The sequence below is a fragment of the Chelonia mydas genome, chromosome 11, assembly GCF_015237465.2.
Source record: "Chelonia mydas isolate rCheMyd1 chromosome 11, rCheMyd1.pri.v2, whole genome shotgun sequence".
Taxonomy (NCBI): domain Eukaryota; kingdom Metazoa; phylum Chordata; order Testudines; family Cheloniidae; genus Chelonia; species Chelonia mydas.
In genome coordinates this window covers 55,492,581-55,514,673 of record NC_051251.2, presented here as the reverse complement: position 1 = coordinate 55,514,673, position 22,093 = coordinate 55,492,581, and the positions used below count along the sequence as shown (strand labels likewise).

The 22,093-nt window shown below is 40.7% G+C and overlaps 1 protein-coding gene across 7 annotated transcripts in view; it reads left to right on the top strand.

Annotated features, from left to right (window-relative positions):
• The window catches only part of HECW2 (HECT, C2 and WW domain containing E3 ubiquitin protein ligase 2), a 247,776-nt gene that overhangs the window by 189,218 nt on the left and 36,465 nt on the right, over positions 1 to 22,093 (top strand). For all 7 annotated transcript variants that reach the window (XR_006284811.1, XM_043525153.1, XM_043525152.1 and 4 more), the window contains 4 exons: positions 8,237 to 8,371; positions 9,955 to 10,057; positions 12,287 to 12,383; positions 18,221 to 18,304. Coding sequence is in view for 6 of the 7 variants with exons in the window: in XM_043525153.1 (XP_043381088.1) it covers positions 8,237 to 8,371; positions 9,955 to 10,057; positions 12,287 to 12,383; positions 18,221 to 18,304 (419 nt within the window). In the remaining variant the exon portion in view is untranslated. The remainder of the gene's footprint in view (positions 1 to 8,236; positions 8,372 to 9,954; positions 10,058 to 12,286; positions 12,384 to 18,220; positions 18,305 to 22,093) is intronic.

Genomic DNA, 22,093 nt, shown 5'->3' with positions numbered 1-22,093 from the left:
TTAGCATAAGTAGTTCACATATTTTAAAGGACCTTTCAAGGTGAAATGGCCAGTTAACACCTCTCCAGTCGTGGTGGTGGTGGGGAGGAATATAAGCACCCAGATATAGGGTGAGCACTTTGTGAAAAGTGTTCACCCACAAGTGATGCCGTGTTTTTGTCTTTTATCATTGTATGAGTTCATTTCAGGAGCATAGTGATTATCTGCTTTCACCTACATAATTGTTGTTGGGACATTTAGTGTGCTGTAGGAAGTACATCACATGCTGTAATAGGCATGTGTAGGACTCATGGATCTTGAAAGGTGTGTTGTTGGGGCTGTTGATTGTTGTAGCAATGGAGACATGTCTGCAGGTTTTGCGTCTGTTGGTCTGGCAGGGTCTGGTGCTGCTTTGAGTTGAATCCTAGTCTGTGGGGTGCTTGCTTCTGATGATGAGCTTGGTGAGGTGGCGGGTTGTTTGAAAGCCAGAGAAGGGTTTCAGGGAAGATTTCTGTCAGGAAGTGGTTGTCATCAAGTATGGATTGTAACTATTTAATGATACTTTGTATGGGTGAGCTGGTAGGTGACAACTAAGGGTATAATAAACCTCCCTCCAACCATACACCCTAGCTGTGACCTTTGACCCCACACTGGAACCAGTAGGAGGTATCATTAAACAGGTACAGACCATATTTGATGGGGACCACATCCTGAAAGAAATCTTTCCTGAACTTCCTCTTCTGACCTGTAAGCAACCCCCCAACCTCTCCAAGCTCATCATCAGAAGCAAGCTTCATACAATCCAGGACCCACCAACTCAAAGCGGCGCCAGACCCTGCCAGAACATGAAGAGCTCTGTGCAGCTTGAAAGCTCATCTCTTTCACCAACAGAAGTTGATCCCATACAAGATAGTACCTCACCCACCTTATCTCTAATATCCTGGAACCAACACAGCTTCAACAAAACTGCATGCAACAATTAAGACTATAGTCTGACTAAGACAATAAGTGCCTATGTCTATAATTCTTGGCTATGTTTAGCCATGAATGTTTGCGTGTCCACATGAGTAATGTGCTTGACACCTGAAAGGAATACAAACAGACTCCAAACCGAAGGCAAGAAATATGCTTGAGGTATGTTGTTGTCTTGGATTTATTACTTTGCAGCTTTAAGGAAAACATTGTGTAAAAATGGTGGGGGAGATACAATTATTTTAACTTCCTTTTTCTTCCTCTTCCTCTCTGTCTCACTGAGCCCTTCCCCTTAAATTTTCTGGAGTCCAGTTCTCTCCCTGAAGAATATGAGGAACTCCATTTTGAGTTCAGTAGGAGCTACTCATATCCTCCAGAGGGAGAATCAAACCCTGGATTTCTGTGTGTAGTACTTGGTGATCATGATTAATGCAGCTGTAATAAAACACAGAGGAAGCACTGAGTAAAGCCTCAGCGGAAGCTCTTTATTTTGAAGTGTATTTTCTGTGTCCTAGCTCAGGATTGCTGGTTCTCACCATTATGAATTGGCTTTTACACGAGTAGTACTTGCTTCCGCAGTGACCAGTGGAAGCTGAGTCACAGTAGAAAAATTTATTCAGTACAGTAGAGGAATTATAGCATGTGTATGACCTAAATGAGGGCTTGGTTGGCCTAAATTGTACCATGTGCATTGCTTGTCCAATACTTGTGCCACAATGCATAAATATATCTTCTACTTGCCTTAGTACTTGTGCTGATGGTGACCGTACCCACCTCTGTTGTGCTGCAATTAAAAAATTCTTTCTTTTTATTATGCTTTAACATATTTGTAAGGTGACAGCAGGTGAAAAATGAAACACATATCTCATGTGCACAAGTGAATTCTTGGATTAATATATCATGATTAGAGGATGAATGACTTAGTGGGACCCTGCCAGTTAGAGGATATATGGATATTTTTCTTCATGACACAAATTATTAGGCCAATGGCAGTGAAGAAGATTAAAGTGTCTTATTTCACAGATCAGCAGCTAGAGCAAAGAGACAAAGAATGAGACAAGTGGGCTTTACTCCCCAGTAGATGATGATGTTTCTTACGTCTGCGCAATTGGCTGTGAATTGAGGTCCATTGGTAGAACTCTGTGGGGAAGCTTAGGCAGAACTAGTTCTGAAATGCCTGTCTCTAAACTAAACAGCCTTCTCATTTTTAAAAAAAAAAAAAAAGAATCTTTCCTGGATTTGCAAGCAAATCATACATAGAAAACCAGTTTATAAACAGAAAACAAGTGTATAAATAGTATGTGTTGGGGAATGTTAAAATAAAGTTGAACCTTGTTGAAGTAAAGTATTAAAACAAGTGTTCACAGCCTTTTTTGAAATAACTTTTATTTAAAAATCTATAGTTCTTTGAGGGGGAAGGGATTTAATTTTTGGTCAAACCAAAATTCTGTCACTTTGCACAACTATTGTAAGCTTCCTGGCTGTACCTTGCCAGGACCAGTGATAGGAGTCTCTTTAAAATTAGGATTTTTTTTTTTTTAGTGTGTGTGCGCGTGTGTGCGTGCTCAGCTCAGTTTCCAGCTGTGGTGTCAGCATCCAGATTAGCCCAGAGATTTGAAGTTCCAATGACTTTCTTTAAGGAAGCTTCAGCGCAGTAAATTTGCACTTTATTATATTATAGACTGCTGCTGGCTGGCCTAAAAGCATTCATGCTTAATAAGACATGATCACCCTTAATATAATCTTTAAGCATAGTTTAAGTGGGTACAAAAAAGCATTACATGCAGTGTTAGATGGCTGCATTAATCAGAGAATTGGGCATCTGCAAGAAAGTTCTAAACAAGTAACTTTTTTCGTATCGAATCATTGTTTTTATTTGTTTTTCTAAATATACTCTATTATAAGGTTGGTACATTGAAGTCAGCCTTTGGAAGGTTGTCTTGCCTCCTTCAAAATACTGATAGATAGGGTTGGATAAAATAGATATCAGTGCCTGAAAAGAATTACTGGACACTTGCTAGTAAGAGAATTAAACCTATTAGCTGGGGCATAGATATCAAAGATGACATGGCCCATTCCCTCTGCCTCCTTGCAGAAATTTAAAAAGCCAATATTGAAATTGGTAAAACAGGTTCCATCCTGCTTACAGAGTAGTTTAGTATTCTTTAATGCCTGGATCCTGTGTAGCCAGTGTCACAAATGACATCACTGTTTTGCCAGGTAGACACCACTAGCCTGAGGCTCAAACATTGCCATTAGCAAAAACATTTCAAAATTCAACAGAGAAACATTATGCTTAATTTATACATTTATAGATATCTCAGCTGAGCAAAACGTCTATAGTTTTCCTGTATAAAGTTTGTCTCATCTCAGATACCAATTTGTAAGGCATATCTCTCTTTAGCTCCAGATTACCAGACAGCATCGTGACAATCAGGGTCCTTAAGAGTTTTGGTGTCCTCTGCTGAACTATTCCCAATATGTTGGAGCCTCAGTTTCTTTTCTGTTCACATTTATTAGGTGAAAACTTCAAAACAGTAACCATAAATTATAGTCACAATAGGGACAGTACACAGATACAATCCCTCTCCCCTCTGACAACCCCCCCCCCTTCCCAAATTCCAAACTTTCCACACCTCAAACCCATTGTCCTGAAAACTAAAAGGACAATTTGATATCGTAGTCCATGCCATAGTCTGAAGCTTCTTTTGGTTCTCCTTTGTGTCTTGTAAACTTTCCAGAAGTGACCCTATGCTGCCCACCATAGTAAATAATACTTATCTCTTCTATAGCTGCCCACCATAGTAAATAATACTTATCTCTTCATGTTTTCTGTCTGTCTATTTTCATACAGCTTATAAGAGGAACTCTGGTTTCATCTTCAAGTGATTGCATATGTCCATTCCACTGTGTGGGGGAGGGGGTGTGTGCATGTCTCATGCACTGGTAACAGAAAGTTTTCCCTAATAGGGGTGGGCAGGCAGGTGCCCTACCTTACCTCATGCCTGGAGTCAAGGATATAAAGGGTGGAGCGAACCACCGCATCCTCCTTCAGTTCCTTTTTTACCATCTATGGTTGGAGCATGTTGTTGTACTTTGGTAGTCTTTTGCCTTTAAATGTGTATGTAGTTAGTGTACAATTGTCCATAGTAGTTAGTGGTACTTGTTTTTTCATCCAGTTGGGTGTTTGTTTTTATTTTTTTCTTAAAGTTCATTTTTAATTGTTTTGACTTGTCCAGGCTTTGCTCAGGACCAGGGGAGCTTGTGCAGCTTTCAAGAAGCAGCTGCAAACCACAGCGTAAAACTGCCTCAGGCTTCTGGGGCACATGGCCACTTGTACATATGTGACACACAAGCCAAGATGCACCTCTTGTGTATGCAGGCATGGCTAAAACCTGTCTAGTGCCAGGAGGTACACCACCTGGGCAAGTTGGCATACATCCCAGCCTGAGTATTGTCATCCCTGGATGGATGGATCCCCCCAGGCATTGTGTTCAGGGCAGTCGCATTCTTACCAGTTCTCCCCTCAGTGACTTTCATAAATGGATGCTTCCATCATGGAGTGGGGAGCTGCAAGCTCAAGGTATGTGGTCTATTCACATGGCCAGGCTACACATAAATGTTCTCAAACTGTGAAGCAGCGTGCAACATTCTGAGCATGTCAGCAGTTCCTGTCACCCATTCATTCAGGCCAGGTGCTCATGGCGAGCACCACAGCTATGTTTTATGTAAACAAGCACCAAGTCAGACAACCTGTGTCAGGAGGCAGTCAAGAAGTGGGATTTCAATATAAGGAATTATATAACTCCCAAGGCTTCACACCTGCTGATCTAAGCAGAGACCACAAACTCTCTCTCAGCCCATGAATTCTAATGAGTCGGTATTTCAAGTTGTGGGAATTCCTACAGTAGATATGTTTGCAACATGGCAGAACAGGGTATGCCCCCACTGTTGTTCCAAAGCTGGCCACAGTCAGGGTTCCATATCAGACACTTTCCTATTTCCATGAAACAATGATATACTATATGCTTACCCACCAGTACCTCTCATTCCCAGAGTGATATTGAAAGGCAAATAGACAGAGGAAGGATGATCCTCATAGACCCAGCCTGACCAAGACAACCCTGTACTTTGATCTGCGCAGGCTGTCCCTTCCTTCTCCAGCTAGTCAAGGACTATAATCTTATAAAACCACAGTCAGGTGTTGCATCTCAACTCAACAAGTGCTTCACTTCAAGAGTTGGTTTCTTGTTGGTTAATGCCAGAAGTGGCACGCTGTTCAGCAGCGATCCAGAATATTCTGCTCACACCTTAGCTTCCTTACCATAAGTGGAAACACTTCTCCATGTGGGTGACCCACCAATATGTGTCTCTTAATCTTCAATCTAGAAGATTTTGAACTATGTTCTACACCTGAAAGAGTCGATCTGTGTGCAGTGTAGTTGTAGCCGTGTCGGTCCCAGGATATTAGAGACACAAGGTGGTTGAGAGAGACAAGCTTTTGTGACCTGAAGGAGAGCTCTGTGTGGCTCTCACCAACAGAAGTTGGTCCTAGGGATGTAAAAGGTTAACCAGTTAATCTGCCTTAACTGTTAACCCCACGCCGGCCGACCAGCAGCACCAGACCGGCTGGAGCAGGCCCAGCCATGCCGCCCAGCCGGAGCCGCGCCAGCCAGCTGGAGCAGGCCCAGCCGTGCCGCCCGGCCCGACAGCACCGCCCGGCACGACAGCACCACCCGGCCAGAGAGGCCCTAGCCGTGCCAGCGGATCGGCCCCAGTCCCAGCCGCACCGGCCTGCAGGATCAGCCTCACATGCTAAATCAGTTAACCGTTTAAACCACACATTTTAATAATTTAAACAGTTAACTTTTTAAATGGTATTTACATCCCTAGTTGGTCTAGTCAAAGATATTAGCTCACCCACTTTGTCTCTCTAAAGTCAGATCTAGCAGTCAGCTTGATCAAGGTGCATCTGGCTGCAATTCCTACATGTCACACTCGTATTGGTGGAAGCACTGTGTTCACTAATCCCATAGCAACCAGCTTCCTGAAATGATTGGATAGGCTTTGCCCACTTATTTGGGATTTGGCCCTGCCTTAGGGCTTGAATTTTGTAGGCTCTTAAGGGGCTTCCATTCGAGTCCTTAGTCTCTTGTTCAGTGTTACATCTTTTGTCTGAAGTACTCTTCTTAGTAGCCATCCCCCCCGCTATCAGCCAATATACTTACTGGTCTTTTTTCCAAAGCCACACACTTAGAAAAATGAACAAAAGCTGCATACTCTGGATGTGTGCAGAACTCTGGCTTTTTATCTGGATAGAACAAAACTCCTCCAGGTTTCTTGTCAGCTCTTTGTTTCCTATGCAGAGAGAATGAGAGGTCATCCTGTGATGACACAGACTTTCTAAACGGATTACCAGCTGCATTTTTGTGTGCTATAATGCCAAACTTCTGACACCTCTTGAAAAACTGTCAGTGCATTCAACTAGAGCACATTTAGCATCTACTAGCTTTGTGGGAACCAATCCTCTTGTTGATATTTCCAGGGTAGTGATGTATATGTACCTTTGCTAGATATTATGAAATTATAGCCACCTCAAGGGGTGACATGAATGTTGGGAAAGCATTCCAACAGTCCCTCTTCAGATGGGACTCTGAGCCCCATCTCCATTGAAAACAGCTTGGGCATCACCTCCACTGGAATGGACCTATGTAATCACCTGAAAAAGGAAAAACTGTTACTTACCTTCTTGTAACTGTTGCTCTTCAAGATGTGTTGAATATATCCATTCTGTGACCTACCCTCCTTCCCCAGCACATCAAAGTCTCTCATTATGTGATTCTCATGCAAAGGAAGTGAAGGAGAGTTGGGGGAGTGGGTTCCACCCTTTATATCTTTAGATCCAGGCACAAGGAAGCCAGGTTACCCTTACAAGTACCGCTAGGGAAAACTGTCTAGCATTGGTGCATGAAATCTCCTCCACAGCTATCCACACAATAGAATGGACATGTGCAATGCATCTTGCAGAACAACACTTAAGAGAAGATAAGTAACCATTTTCCTCCTCAACAGCCAAAACTCCCAGCTGAGGAGAAGGCTGTCAGAATTGCGGGGCAGCCAGCTGGGGCAGGAGCAGATGCATGAGCTAGAGCAGAGCAGGCTGAAGTGGGAGTGCGCCCAGGAGCAGTAACAGGGGCTGAAGCATGAGCATAGGCAGGCTGTCAGAACTACAAGGCAGCTACTAGTGCTCCTGGCCAGGAAGTGACATTGAACAGACAGGAGGAACTGCTTCCCTTGGGAGCTGATGTACCTGCCTTGGGATCGCCTGGGTGGATTCTCAGTCTAGATATCCTTCTCCCCCTATGGTGCCACGTGTCTCCTTCACAGTGTCTGAAAATCCCCAAAAGCATGAGAATGGCAAGGAAATGGTTCCCAAGTGTGACACTAAAACTGGAACAAGTTTAAATTATCTTGGAAAAGAGAGGGGTTTTTGGTTTTTTTTTTTGTTTTTTTTTTTGCTCTAATTGTATTGCAGCTTGAGGCTTTTCGGGTTTAGGACCCATGATCACGTGGCCTTCTCTCAGCAAATGGCTAACCAGTCAATACTTGTCATTTCTTCTTATCCCGGGAAACCATTGGGCCTGCCTTGAATTCTTTTTTTATATTTTTGGCATCATCTTCTCTGTATCCTGGTCGATTCTCTAAGTTGGCCTACCTAGAATAGTTCTAGCAGAAGGATGGTGAAAACTCCTTTTAACCTATAATCACACTGTGTCCTCGAACATAATCATATGCTTGACGTGTACACACCCATCTATATTTATAATGATATGATAAATAACTTGTTAAAGTGCAATGTTGTTGCAATGTTGTTGACCTCCTTTTAGATGCATATAGATTAAATGACCTGGTGAATGTGCTGACATAACTTCTGTTAGACATTCACGTCCTCTTTTCTAGAAGAACAATCATGATTTGTCTTGGTATTTTCATGTTGTGGGCTATCTGAGGATCTCAAAATGCTGTATAAACATTAATGAATTAAATCTCATAAGTCTCCTGTGAGACACAGACACATTATCCTTGTTTTACAGAAGGGGAAAACTGAGGCACAGTGAGATAATTTCCTAGAGTCTCAAAGCAGTGACTGGAACCCAGATCCTCCTGTGCTTTAACTCTCACACACTTTCTCTCCTGCCAGTGTACTTACTGCAGAAAGGTGTAGTTAGGAAGCTCCTAAGTTACAATGAATGTTGACTCTGAAATCTTCTTTTTCCTTTTCTAGGCTTTTTTTGTTGACCACAATTCCCGCACCACTACGTTCATTGACCCACGGCTTCCCTTGCAGAGTAGCAGGCCCACTAGTGCATTAGTGCATCGACAGCACTTAACCAGACAGCGCAGCCACAGTGCTGGTGAGGTAAGCCTGAACTGCTCCTCCTGTTAGTTAGCTAACAAGGATTTCAAGATCATCCAGTTTTCACATCATTCCATTCAAACGTTATTTTGTCAGTCGTTTAATGGTTCTGCCAGTGTGGTATCCACCTGCAAACGAAAGACGTTCTTACCTTTTGAAAAGCCAGTGATGGCCTTTATTGTACAAGGAAAGGTCTGATTTGATTAAGCTAATAATCTGATAGGATTTTGTCTGCTGCTATTAAATGGCAGTAACTCCATCAAACCACAGGAGGGCTCTTGAATACAGATTTCTTCACCAAACAGCCGTAGCCTGTTTTTTACTAGCACAGCAATTCACACTGACTTGGGAAATGTCAAAGCAAGTAGGCGATTTAATTTAGAAAAACAAGTTTGTGTGCATGCACGCCTAAACATTATACTGTTTTCCCATCTATTCCATGGTACTATAGACCAAGAAAGGTAAAAATTCTTACCACTGACAGAATGTCAGACCGTTAAATGTTATGGTCCATATGATATCACACTAGTAATAATAATATAACCTTTTTAGAACATGGATTCTAAGTAGAAGTGCTTAAAACTCCTTATCTATAATATAAAAAATTCTGTATTTGGGTTCTGATTACAAAGCTTTTGAATGTATTGTTTTCACTAGAAGGTTTTGAGTAAATTATGTCCTGACTGTAAGATATTTTTATGTTTATAAGCATATGCAAAGGCTCGTTCCTTGACTGTACTGAGTTTACCTTCACTGAAGTTGAGGAAAGGGGTGGGGAAGGTGATTCTAAGCCATGTTTCCACTCTCCTCATTTAGGTCTGGTCAGGGACCAACACTGCACTCAGCATAATTTAGAGAAGCTAGAGGGCTGCTCTAATTTATGCTGTCTGTGAGTAGCAACTGTAGCTGATGAGGATCTGCCGGAATGCTTCCTTACTCCTAGCATGCATTTTCCCGACTTCCCACCCCTGACGTATGGCTGATGACGACCTGAGAATTCCCTTGCAGTGGGGGAAAACCGGTGCTGCCTCTTTAGGACAGCTTTCTGCACTCTACACTCTGATACAATCTCTAATAATATGATACAATCTGTAATTACATTATCATAAACTCTTTGTTTTTCCCTGCTTTGGTCAGTGCACAGAATGGAGCGGGAATAAGGCAAAGGAATTAATAGTAATAATTAAAAGCAAAAAAACAATGGTAATGCAACAAGATCAAGCCCACAAAAGCAAGAAGTTGCTCTGACATTAAAGTGATTCCTAGTAGTGACCATAATCAAGTGTTGCTTTTCTGTGAAAAATAATTCTGTACAAATAACACCTTCTTGCTCCCTGTGTGAGTTCAGAGTTCCATCGGCTCTATTTGGTGATACAAAATAATTTTGTTTTAGTGCTTTTTACTTGTGTGTGCCCTGCAGAATCCACACAACTGAGAGAGAGTGAGCTGGATTCTAGTGCTTTTCTTAGTCATCATGAGAATTGTTTCCTGTCTTTTAGATCTAGGCCATGATGAAGAAGGTTCATTTGTTTTGTTTTGTTTTGTTATTTGCTTGGTGCTGACCATAATTACTACTGTACTTTTAGGTAGGAGAGGATTCCCGTCATTCAGGACCACCAGTTCTACCAAGACCGTCCAGCACGTTTAATACAGTCAGCAGGGCTCAGTACCAGGACATGGTTCCAGTGGGTATGTCGGGGCTTGGAGTTCTCTTTAGGGAAGTGTACTTTGATTTAACTGTGCATGTCTGGGTGCACTGCTGGGTTTTTCTAATTTTTGCTTTTACTGTATGTTATGGCTAGCTCTATCCATTATCAATCCCTATCATGGAATTTCAATTTGTGTGCATAATAGTGGAAAAACTTCCAGGCATGACCAATTTATTAATACCAAAATGTTTGCTAGTTAATGCAAAGGGTTTCTTGCATTAAATTTTCTGATTACCTTCCCCTCAGAAGTAACTAGAAGAGTTACAAATAGAGGGCCAGACTCTGTATTGACCTGGACCCTGTGTAGTCCCATTAATTTCAATACAAATATTAGGCTTTTATTTCAGAGGGCTTCCATGAGGTGTGAGGCACCTCAGAATTGGTCAGTAGCCTAAATTTTGTTCTCAGTTACACACACACAAAAGCCTTTTGTCATAATCGCCACTAAGAAAATAATTTAGTGCGCTGAATTAACAGGCATTGTGCAAAAAATCATGATTGATCAATCTGCTTGATCTTTGTTCAGTAGCACAGTCACCACAAATTTAAACTCCTTTCACTTGCTATGGACACTGCATATTTTTCAGGTTCAGCTTTTGGAGATGTTTTGAACAAAGATACTTTTAATTGCTGTTTAATAATTGACAGTGGAACAGGCACAAACACTTTGAGTGGCCCTCGCTTCATAGGTGGAACCACTTTAGAGACATGAGTAAATATAAAATATTTATGTAATCTTTTTCTTTGTGATAGAATAAACAGTAAAAGTAAAAACCATAAATGAAAAGATGGCCACTGCCAACTACATTTCAATAGGTTTCAGAGTAACAGCCGTGTTAGTCTGTATTCGTAAAAAGAAAAGGAGTACTTGTGGCACCTTAGAGACTAACCAGTTTATTTGAGCATGAGCTTTCGTGAGCTACAGCTCACTTCATCGGATGCATAGCATATCGTGGAAACTGCAGAAGACTTAGTCTCTAAGGTGCCACAAGTACTCCTTTTCTTTTTACATTTCAATAGTTTTTCATTACTTTTGACTGTAATATTTGTCAGACCTTCTTAGACGTTTCATTAGTGACCGCATCTTACTCCTGTATGGCACAATACAAGTTGTCTGCCAATCTGTCCAGCAGTAGGATTGCTATTGTCATAAAAAATGTGTGCAGCTGTGTAAACCATGTATGTTCAAATACATGCTGCAGAGCAGGAAGAAAAAATGATGCGCTATGTTTTAGTGCAACACATCATCATCATGGGTATTAGGAAGGAAGTTATAGTTCCCAGTGACAGAACTGGGGAGTTATAAAGGCATATGATAATAGTAGAATATTTCTTGCCAGATAAAACTATTTGAAGGTAGGACAACTTGACATACCAACATTGACAGTGTCCTTATGAATTTGTTGTTGATCATTTTATTCCTTTCTCATTCTGATGTTACAAAAAGGAAGAGGAATAAAATCTGTGAAGCTCTGAGTCTTTCTTGAAAGCAAAAATAAGGAAATTCACCATTAAGGCAGAAGAGCTGGCCAATACACTTGTCATTGTGTACCATAAGGGTTTAGAATCAGAGTACCTAGGCAAAGTGGCATGAGTTAAGGCTGGTATGGAAGCCTAGATTTTCAGCCTTGTGTGAAGATATTACTTTTGTGAGACTATATCAGATCCTTAATATGAGTAAAACAGATAATTATTTTTCAGAATAGTGGAGGCAAGGAGAGGAGAAAGCAAAACAAAAATACCCACACTTTAATGTGCAGCCAATAAGAAGCACATGTAATTTACTATTAAGCAGTGAGCTTATGTTTTCACCTGGTCCTGTAAGTCTAAGAAATAAAGAAGTATAGAAAATAAGGCCCCATACACTTTATTCATGTGGTTATATGTTCCAAGTTGGCGTGAGCTGAGGGTGTATGTGATGAAATATTATAATACTCTGAATTCTTCAGAAAGGCACATTAACATCTGATGATGTTTTAATCTAAAATTTTATTCATAATAAAGTGGGCCATGTATATCCAAATTCAAAAACCAGCACTAGCCTTTAGGCTAAAAATGTAATGAAAAGATCATATTAATGTAGTAAATAAAAAGATTATGAATATAAAGACATAATTCCATTATCATTATTATTCAGAAGTTATAAAAATATAATGCTGTTTTTCAATGCACCTGTTTGCAGTAAGCTGTTTTCGGTTGTCACTTACAGCCTACAACGACAAGATTGTCGCATTTCTGCGACAGCCCAATATCTTTGAAATTCTACAAGAGCGTCAACCAGATCTTACCAGGAATCATTCACTCAGGTAATGATGTTGATTCTGTTCTCCAGCTTTACTTTCAACTGACTGTCCCATTTCAGAACAGACCATCAATTTGTATTCTTTTTTTCTGGCAAAGTTTGCAGTATTAAAAAAAAAAGGGGGGGGGGCAATATTGCTTGCTCGATGTCCACTGGTCATTTATAAACTTAAACCCTCTCCTTCCTCTCTTCCCTCCCGCCCCCCCAAAAAATCCCCCAAACCTTGTGTAATTTCAGCTTAATCAAAGAACTGCAGGAGACATTCCTTTAATGTGCTGTTATATAGTGCCTTGGACCTTTGCAATAGTGCAGTTACGCTCTTTCAGGAACTTGCACACATGCATCCAGCCTGTCGGTTGCAAGGCCATAAATAGCGCACTTCAGTCTCTTCTCCATGTCTTCTCATTTGGTTCTCTGCTCAGCTCTTCAGCCATCCTCAGGTAGTGCCCAAGTAGGGCAAGTTTTCCCACACTAGGGAGGGATGCAGGGGAAAGAAAAGGAATAGTGGAAGCAGGTGAAACTGCATGACCCTGGATCTGTCCTTCTTCCTTCCCTTCCCCACTGCAAATGTGGCCATGGGCACCTCTGCAAACCACAGCTCCTCAAAAGCTACCTGGCTCCTCCCCCTGTTCTTAAACTGTAGCTTGACAAGCTGGTCTTATCTTCTCTGCTCCCTTAGCACTTTTCCTAACCACGTTAGTGCATGTGGCCTGGCTCCTGGAGCCACCAATGAACTCTGCCATCGCCAGCAACACGTAGCCTTGGGCAACCAAGGAAGTGGAAAGAGTGTGTGTGCACGTGAATAATAATTTTCAGTGAGGAACAGGGAAGAAGAGAATAATGAAAACAAAAAGGGATGGGATGAGCAAACCCATGCTAGGCAGGTAGGCAGGGGAGAAAGTGAGCGTAGATGGACAACTCAGGGTGCTGGGCGTGGAGCAAGGGGAATGGGAGCTGGAAGAGTAGGATGCCAGCCTGCCATTCCATTACAAAGACAAAGTATCTCGGGGGGAAAAAGGGTTGGAGCTACTGACGTAGGATATCTCCAGAAGTCACAGAATCTCACCAACAGGCAGGCAGGATGTGGCCATTGGTGGTGGTGAGTATGTGTAGGTCCATGGGTGTGAAGCATTCAGTTAGAAAGGCGTTCGTTGGGGCTCTGCTCATCTTCCTTGATATGTATTGTAGGGTTCTTCCTAAACCTAGAGTTGGCCCTGCATTTTTGGATAAGTTCAATCAGCAATATCCATTTAGCATGTTTAGAGTTGCACAATTTTAGAGTTGCACAGATGGTTTAGGAACAGACCAGTATAGTTCTTGCACAACCGCAAGAGATACATAGTATATTATCAAAGATGCTTTATAATATTATATAATGATTATGGTATTATATAGCACAGGTAGAATATAACTGATACAAGGTGAAATTCACCCCTGTGCAGAGGGTCAACACAAAGCCACTAAGTCCTTCCTACAGACGTACTTAATTTTAAGAGCATGAGTAGTCCTGTTGATGTCATTGGGATTATTGACATGCGTAAATTAAGCGTGTAGTTAATTGCTTTGCTGAACGGAAGTCAAAGGGTTTAGCACATTGCAGGATTGAGCTTTAAATCCCTCATAAAAATGCTGGACTTGTCTTATGCTATCTTAAGTCTTATGCTGACCCTTTACGCAGGAGTGAATTTCACCCTTAGGGTATATCTCTTTCGTAATTAAGTATATGTTGCTTAGCTGTCAAACTAACTCGCTGTTAACATGGGAATTAGAAATTGGTGTTCAAATGTATGTTTCCAGAACTGTCTTGGAGACACTACCGTTGAAAAATGTGTGAGTTCATTGCTGCACATCTATCATTATGGTAGTTACGTAGATTTTGATCTCACTGTGCACCGTGGCTGCCAATGCAGTGCTCTCACTTCCCAGAGTCAGAGTCTCGCGTGTCCTAACAGTCTGATCAGGATGTGCTGGCTCAAGAGCTCACACTACTTACCTGCTTCCTTTTCTGTGCCGCGATACATAGGGTGTGACCGCACCGCGGTTAGGGGCGTGACTGCAGCACGTGTAGCTGAAGTAACTGGCAGTGAAGCCGCAGCAGCACGAGGCTGTACGCTTGAGTGGCTGGCCTGTGCTGCTGCCGTAGCTTCACTGTTGTTGTTGTTGTTGTTGTTGTTGGAGCTAGCTAGATCAAGCTAGCTCCGGTATGTCTGCACATGCAGCGGTCAAACCTCTGACTGTAATGTAGACGTGCTCTTAGTGACCCTGCATGCCCTGCAAGTTCTCAGAGCTCAGGCAGCTATCCTGCTTTGCAGTTTCCCTGAGCTTCGTGTCCCAACAAGTAGACTGATGACTGATTTATCCTCTGAGTAAGTCCTGGCTGACAACCCTGAAATCAACTACCAACAGAATTCACACTTTCTAGAAAATTGAGGGGAGGAGGAAAATCAAAACCCCGCAGATCTCAGCCTGTCGAAGTATTCACTGTTTGTACCCTTATTGTTATGCAGAAGGCTTGTCTCATCTGAATTGTGTTCAACATGTGAACAAGCCAGTCCATCAGGTAATAAAATAAAACCAGCTTCTGTTTTTTCCCCTGAGGTTCTTGGCTTCAGTTACTCCAATAGCAACAGCCCCAGTGTCGATTTTCCCCTTAATTTCTGCCCTGTTATACTCAGTTTGCAAATCAGAAGAAGTTCAAAAGATTATTGACGCTATCATCAGATTTTACTTCTTCTAGTATCTTGGTTCCTGGATCGTAGTATCAGAGCAAGCTCGCCGCTGGGACCTTGTCAGGATTAGTTAGTTTACAGCTTAAAATTACAGACCAAGGGTAAAAAAGGTGTTAGTATGTGCCAGTAGATAGGATCCATTACTCAGTAGGTACAGTTTGTCCCTGCAGTAACTAGACTGAAGAAATGTGTCTGACTCTCTTACCTGCCTTAGTAGAGGGATAGAGGATTTTATTGAATAGAGGAGCATGATGCTTTGTTCAGTATAGTTGGTTTGAGAGTGGGTACACTGTATGGCCAGATCTTTGCTCTCGCTCCTTGGAGTTATGATGCTTGGTTAAGAATTAGCTGCCTTCCTTTGGCCCCTAGCCCCTACTTCCACATTCTTTAAAACTGCATCTCACACAGTTTTTATAGGACTGACGCTTCCATCACATCGCTGTGTATCTTTTATAATGATGCTGCTACCTGTTTTCCTAGTTAGCTTTTAGGGCCCTGATTCAGCAAGATACTTGAGCATGTGCCTAATTTGAAGCATGTGACACTGAGTAGTGCCACTGAAGTCATCTAAAGTTAGGCAAATGCCTAATTACCTTGCTGAATTAAGGCCTATTGGGGGAGATGATTAATAGTGTGTGTATGACCAGTATGCACTCGTCCTGTGAATCTGTTGTATTTGTTTGTTCTATTATCAAAGGTGCACGTTAAGTTTAAATTATTATGGAAGTTTAAAAATAAATCAGATCTTGGATTACCTTTTTGTTTTAATACATGTGCACACAGTTGGACAGTATGTGAAGAACTGAGCATGTTGTTGTTGACATTCACTTCTCCATAGCTAGGGATTATAAATTACTTCCAGTTGTACAGCAGCTCTTTTCTGGATTGGCTGGACTCTTTCTCTGACCCTTATGGGGGTGGCAGGCCATTACTGGGCTTTCTCTGGTGTTTCCCTAGTAGACGTGCAGGGCTAGAACTGCTTTTTATGTATTTTCCCTGATGTCTTTGCTTTAGTTGGGGCTTTTGATGAGGAGTTTTGGGCCAACTCGTGTATGTCAGTAGTAGGAGGCAGCAGCTCTTGTGGTTTGAATTTCTTCTCTTTCTCTGTGGCTTTTAATTTGTTTGTGTCTGAAATGTGCGGGTTTACTGCTGGAAAGTTTGTACTGTTATTTTTCTGAGGAAGTGATAGTTCCTGGAGGGATTTTTTGTTGCTTGCAAAAGGTACAGCAGTTTTGCTTTTAAACACGGACGCTTGCTTGCTTGCTTGCTCGGAAATCCCAGCCCCATTGAAGGCAATGGCAAAGTTCCTATTCCCAGGAGGTCCAGGATTTCATCCTTTTTTACATACATTTCTGACCTGACTTCTAGTGCTGCTATTGCTATGGCTTCATCTTGTTTCCCCTTCTCTGCGTCTCCAGTGCTCTCATCTTCCTCTCTGACTGCCTCACCGTATCCCTGTATCAGCTTTTTGCTTCTCTTCCTTCCCATTTCTGGTCATGTGAACACTACTTCATTCTCTTTCCTACCACCTCCCCACTAGTTCCTCTCACCTTTCCTCCCTGCCCTCATATATCTTATGCTCCCAGGTGTGTTTACTTTTCTTTCTCCTCTGCCTTGCTCCTCATCACCTTCAGATGTTATACAGGTTCCCATGCCCCATATTCTTGTCCTCCCATCCTCAATCCCGTCTCCTTTCCTGGCATTCCGTATTTAAAGCACCTAACTTTGTTCCCGTCCTTATTTTCTTTTCCCCTCCTTCTCAACAGCTGTGTTCGTTCTCTCTCTCTGTGCCATTTTTAGCCCCCTTATCTGCCGCCCTTTATTTTCTTTGCCTTCACTTAAATCTGGCTGTCTCCGTGTGACTTTCTGTGTCCATCCTCTGGCAGATTCATAGAGTCACCTTTCCCCTTCTCCTTCCAACAGCTTCTTCTCTTTTTGAGGTCCATCTAGCCAATCTTTTACTATTGTTCAAGCTGTTGTCATCTTCCATCCTGCCTCAGTTGTTTTCTTTCGGCCTCATGCCTGATTCTGAACAATTTCAGCTTTTGCCTTGATGATCCCTCCATCTTCCTGCTGAAATCTCTGCCCTTGTTTCTTCCTGTTGTCGTTCCCCAGTTCCTTTAATTTATAGCGTCTCTTCCGCCACAGCCCCAAAAGTGGCTATGTAGCTAAGGTTGCTGGAGATGTGCAGAATCAGCACATCCCATCAATAGCTTGGTGCAAACTAAATCACCCACTCTCGAGGAGAGGCCAGTGGTGAACTCTTACCCCAGAGTACAACAGATTTCACTGATATAGAGCGGTGTAACTTCTGAAGCTGGTTCAAGGTCTTGTTCTCCTGACTCTATTGCAGTTAAGTAACCCACAGACTTCACTCACCCACCCCCAAATTGTTTTTTGTTCAAAGGCATGCATCTGAGGACTTTAATCAGCGTACAGCCTAAAAATCACCAGCATTGCACAGTGTTGGGCATGCATAGAATCCAGAATAGTGACTGACTTGAATTGGGAGGTCGGGGAGGGAAGCGTGCGGGGGTGGGGGGTAGGGGAGGGCTGGGAGGAAGAGAAAGGTGCATGCATACACACAGCTGAAAGCCTTTCTGGAAGATCTGTAAGTGCAGTGTTGTACATAAAAGCTACCTTAAAAAGCACGAATGGTCTGTAATAGCTTGAATTTGTACTAAAAAGTGAAGGGGAGAGGAAAGGAGTTGGAGAGTACTACTTTAAGCAGTTCACTTTCAGAATAGCAATGTCCTCCCACAGGGCTCTGTCTGCTGCTTTGAATTCAGGGCCACAACTTATATTAACTTGAGGGATTGATTTTTATTGGTTGGATGGCTGTGTTACCTGAAGCAGCCTGAGCATCTTACAGATGAGGGCAACAGGAGAATCACTCTTCTGAACAAATTAGGTTGGTTTTTCTTTTTTTTTGGGTTGTAAGATTCTATTGCTCACATGGACATGGTGTGGCAGGGAGAAAAATGGTGTCTGAAATAGAGAGGCATAACCCAGAGGTCTACTGGGTATACCCAGCATTTTTTCTTGTTGCCCTGGTGTACATTGGTGCCTTATTTGCAAAAGATGTCTTGGAACTCTTCCTTTGCTTAAACAGGGAGAAGATCCAGTTTATCCGAACAGAGGGAACACCTGGACTAGTGCGTCTATCCAGTGATGCAGACCTTGTCATGTTACTAAGGTAGGTAGCAGTGCTTCATAATGGGTGGTTGGGAATATGCTGTGAGCAGCTGGGGAAGTGCCTTTCTGTGTATTGTGTATACTGACAGGGTGACCTAAATGTCTCCCCTTCAGTTCTCAGAATTGCAGCTGGGGGAGCTGCAGCAGAGGATTCAGACTCTTGATTTTCCCAGTGCTGAGATTCCAGATGTCGGTTATTAGTAGGGAGATCACATTTTTCATAGTGGTGCGGAAAAATGATTATCCCTGCGGGAAGGAGGGGGTAAAAGAGTACAATACTGCAAGTAGAATTTAAACCTAATTACAGTCCAAGCTACTATATGATTCTCTTGCAAGGAAAAGAATAAATGGGCTTGTCCTGATTGCCCTAAATTTTTCAGTTATAGTCATTGTTAGAAGGACAGAGATTTATATAGATCAGTACAGTTTGAAAGTCCCTGCTCTGTGCTCCTTCAAGTATATTTTCTGTTTAGCTCTGTGATTTGCAAGTACCATGTTTTTGGAAGTTAGCACTTGATATGCTTCCGTTATTTTAGCTGAACACCACACTGTCTATCTTTCAACTATGCTGACAGTTTTTGCTCACTTTGTTGATGGGATGATTGGTTATTGCTTTTTAGGAGTGGGGAACTGTCCCTTTAGTGTATCCCACTTCAGCATTGATTCAGAAAAGAGAGACCAGGAAGGAGAGGTAATATCTTTTATTGGACTAACTTCTGTTGGTGACAGGTTTCAGAGTAGCAGCTGTGTTAGACTGTATTCGCAAAAAGAAAAGGAGTACTTGTGGCACCTTAGACACTAACAAATTTATTTGAGCATGAGCTTTTGTGAGCTACAGCATCTGATGAAGTGAGCTGTAGCTCACGAAAGCTTATGCTCAAATAAATTTGTTGGTCTCTAAGGTGCCACAAGTACTCCTTTTCTTTCTGTTGGTGAGAGAGACAAAATTTCAAGCTTACAAAGAGCTCTTCTTTAGGTCTTCAGACCTGTGTAAACTTGAAAGCTTGTCTCTCTCACGAACAAAAGTTAGTCTGATAAAAGCTATTACCTCACACATCTTCTCTCTCTAATCCTTGGACCAATATGGCTACAACACTGCATACCCAGGAAAACAGGCAGCTGATAGTAGCGTCTTTCTTATGTCCGATACATGGTATGCTCATTCAGGGTGTAAGTGTGACAGATTTTTCCCTGAAAAACAGTTTTTTTCTCTAATATATCTGTAGAAAAAAGTTTTACATTTAATGTTAAAAATAGTCTAAATTATGAAGTGTTGGCATTAATATAATTATTATTTGGGGTGACATTGCATGAACATAATGGTCCCTTTTGGCCTTAAAATCTGTGAATTAATTAAAAGCTATTAACATTTTAGTCTGAAACTGTGCTGATGTTGTTTAAAGAAAAAATAAAAAGAATAGAAGACAAAATTGTAGGATTTTTTTTATTGGTATATAATACATGAAGAGGTCACACGTTTTACAGAGAAAACTGAACCTCGATTTCTATTTCTATTTTAAATAGACATGATATAAATCATTTTGTCATTGCTGCTTGAATGTATTTTTCTGTTAATCTGTAAATTCTGCTCATACCGAAGACTCCAAGTAATTCTTATAATGGAAATACAATAATTTGATACTATAATTGATATCTCTCTTTTGTGGAAAACTCATAATTTAAAAAATTCAAAAAGACAAAGAGCACCCCCACAAAAATGTACAAAACCAAATATCTGATTTTTCAGATTTTTATTTACTTAACACACTTACTTCTTAAAATCAATTGTTTACAATGATTTTCTCTTAGTTTAACTATTAAGAGATTTGATCTGTGATTAGCCCTCTTTTCAGTCCTAATAATAATCATTGTACTCAGGAAATAAATTATTGAATACATGATTTCTGTGTTTCCATTGGTTCCCAAGAGCCTCAGTGGTGTACCTGGGAACTCACTAAGCTGTGTTGAGTTATTTGGTAAGTTAGCTATAGAGTGATAGTAAATATTGATGTAAAAGCAGAGATGGGGTTGTTTTAAAACAGTAATTTAGTGTGTGTGCCTGATTTCTCATTTTAGAGTTAAACAGGAAAAAAAAATATAAAATGTTCTAGCAGGAGCAATGCATCTTTGTCTTCAATGCATTCAAAATGTGGGAATTTTCTTACTGCTGGAGAACTTTACGCAAATTTTAAAATGTTTTCTCCCACTCATCAATAAAACTTAATTTCAGCTGAATATAAACACCTTTTTATATAGGGAATGAAGGTGCCTTAGTTAAAATAGCCTGAGAATAACTGATGTAACACAAAAAGAAAAGGATTACTTGTGGCACCTTAGAGACTAACAAATTTATTTGAAATTTGTTTGTCTCTAAGGTGCCACAAGTACTCCTTTTCTTTTTGCGAATACAGACTAACACGGCAGCTACTCTGAAACCTGATGTAACACAATATTCTGTTTCAGAGATGGAGTTCCTAGGAGGAGATAATTTGCACTTTGAGCTTGTAAACATACCATTAGGCTATATCCTATGCAGTTCTAGTTTTATCTTGATAATTTAAACACAAATCAGGTTCTTAATTTATTCCCAGATTGAACCAGTTTTTTCAGATTTTATTCACATTTGAAGAGCATAGTTCAACTTTTCTCTGTGAAAAAACATATTATATACTGCAGATGATTTTTTAGGAGTGCAAAAATGTCAGTAAATATCTGTTCCAAAACCCCCCAAACCATTCACAAAGAACTGTTGCGGGTATTTGTAATGAACAGATTTGATACGAAATCCGTTTTATTTTAACCAGTTAGATTACTATATCACTCAGAAATGAGAGAACCACAAGACAGTGATGTATTGTACAGCCTAACAATTGAAAATAAAGATGGTCATTTAATTAGTCGATTCAATGTGTATATGTTGTGATAACATCCAACAGCTATGCTATTTCATATTTTATTTTATATATGTATTATGTTAAGATATTATAAACATGCATGCTTTGGATGTTATGGTCTTATCAAATTGGAAAAAATCAATGATATTTAGGGTTATGCAAACATTCCATACATGGTCTATGAATTAGGGCTATCAATTAATTGCAGTTAACTTAAGCGATTAATGCTATTTTAAAAAATAGTCATGATTAACTGCCGTTTCACCACACTGTTAAACAATAATAGAATACCAGTTTAAATTTATTATAAATATTTTTGGATGTTTTTTACGTTTTCAAATATATTGATTTCAGTTACAACACAGAATACAAAGTGTACATTGCTCACTTTATATTCTTATTTTTGATTACAAATATTTGCACTGTAAAAATGATAAACAAAAGAAATAGTATTTTTCAGTTCACCTGAGACAAGTACTGTAGTGCAGTCTCTTTATCGTGAAAGTGCAACTTACAAATGTAGAATTATTTTTTTACATAACTGCACTCAAAAACAGAACAATGTAAAACTTTAGAGTCTACAAATTCACTCAGTCCTACTTCTTGTTCAGCCAATTGCTAAGACAGACAAGTTTGTTTACATTTGCAGGAGATAACGCTGCCACCTTCTTATTTACAATGTCACCTGAAAGTGAGAACAGGCATTGTTGTAGCTGTTGTTGTAAGGTATTTACTTGCCAGATATTCTAAACATTCATATGCCCCTTCAGACTTTGACCACCATTCCAGACGACATGCTTCCATGCTGAATTAAAATTGGTATTCCATTATTTTTTAACAATGCAATTAAAAATCTGATTGATCACAACTTTTTTTTTAATCTCGCAGTTAATTGT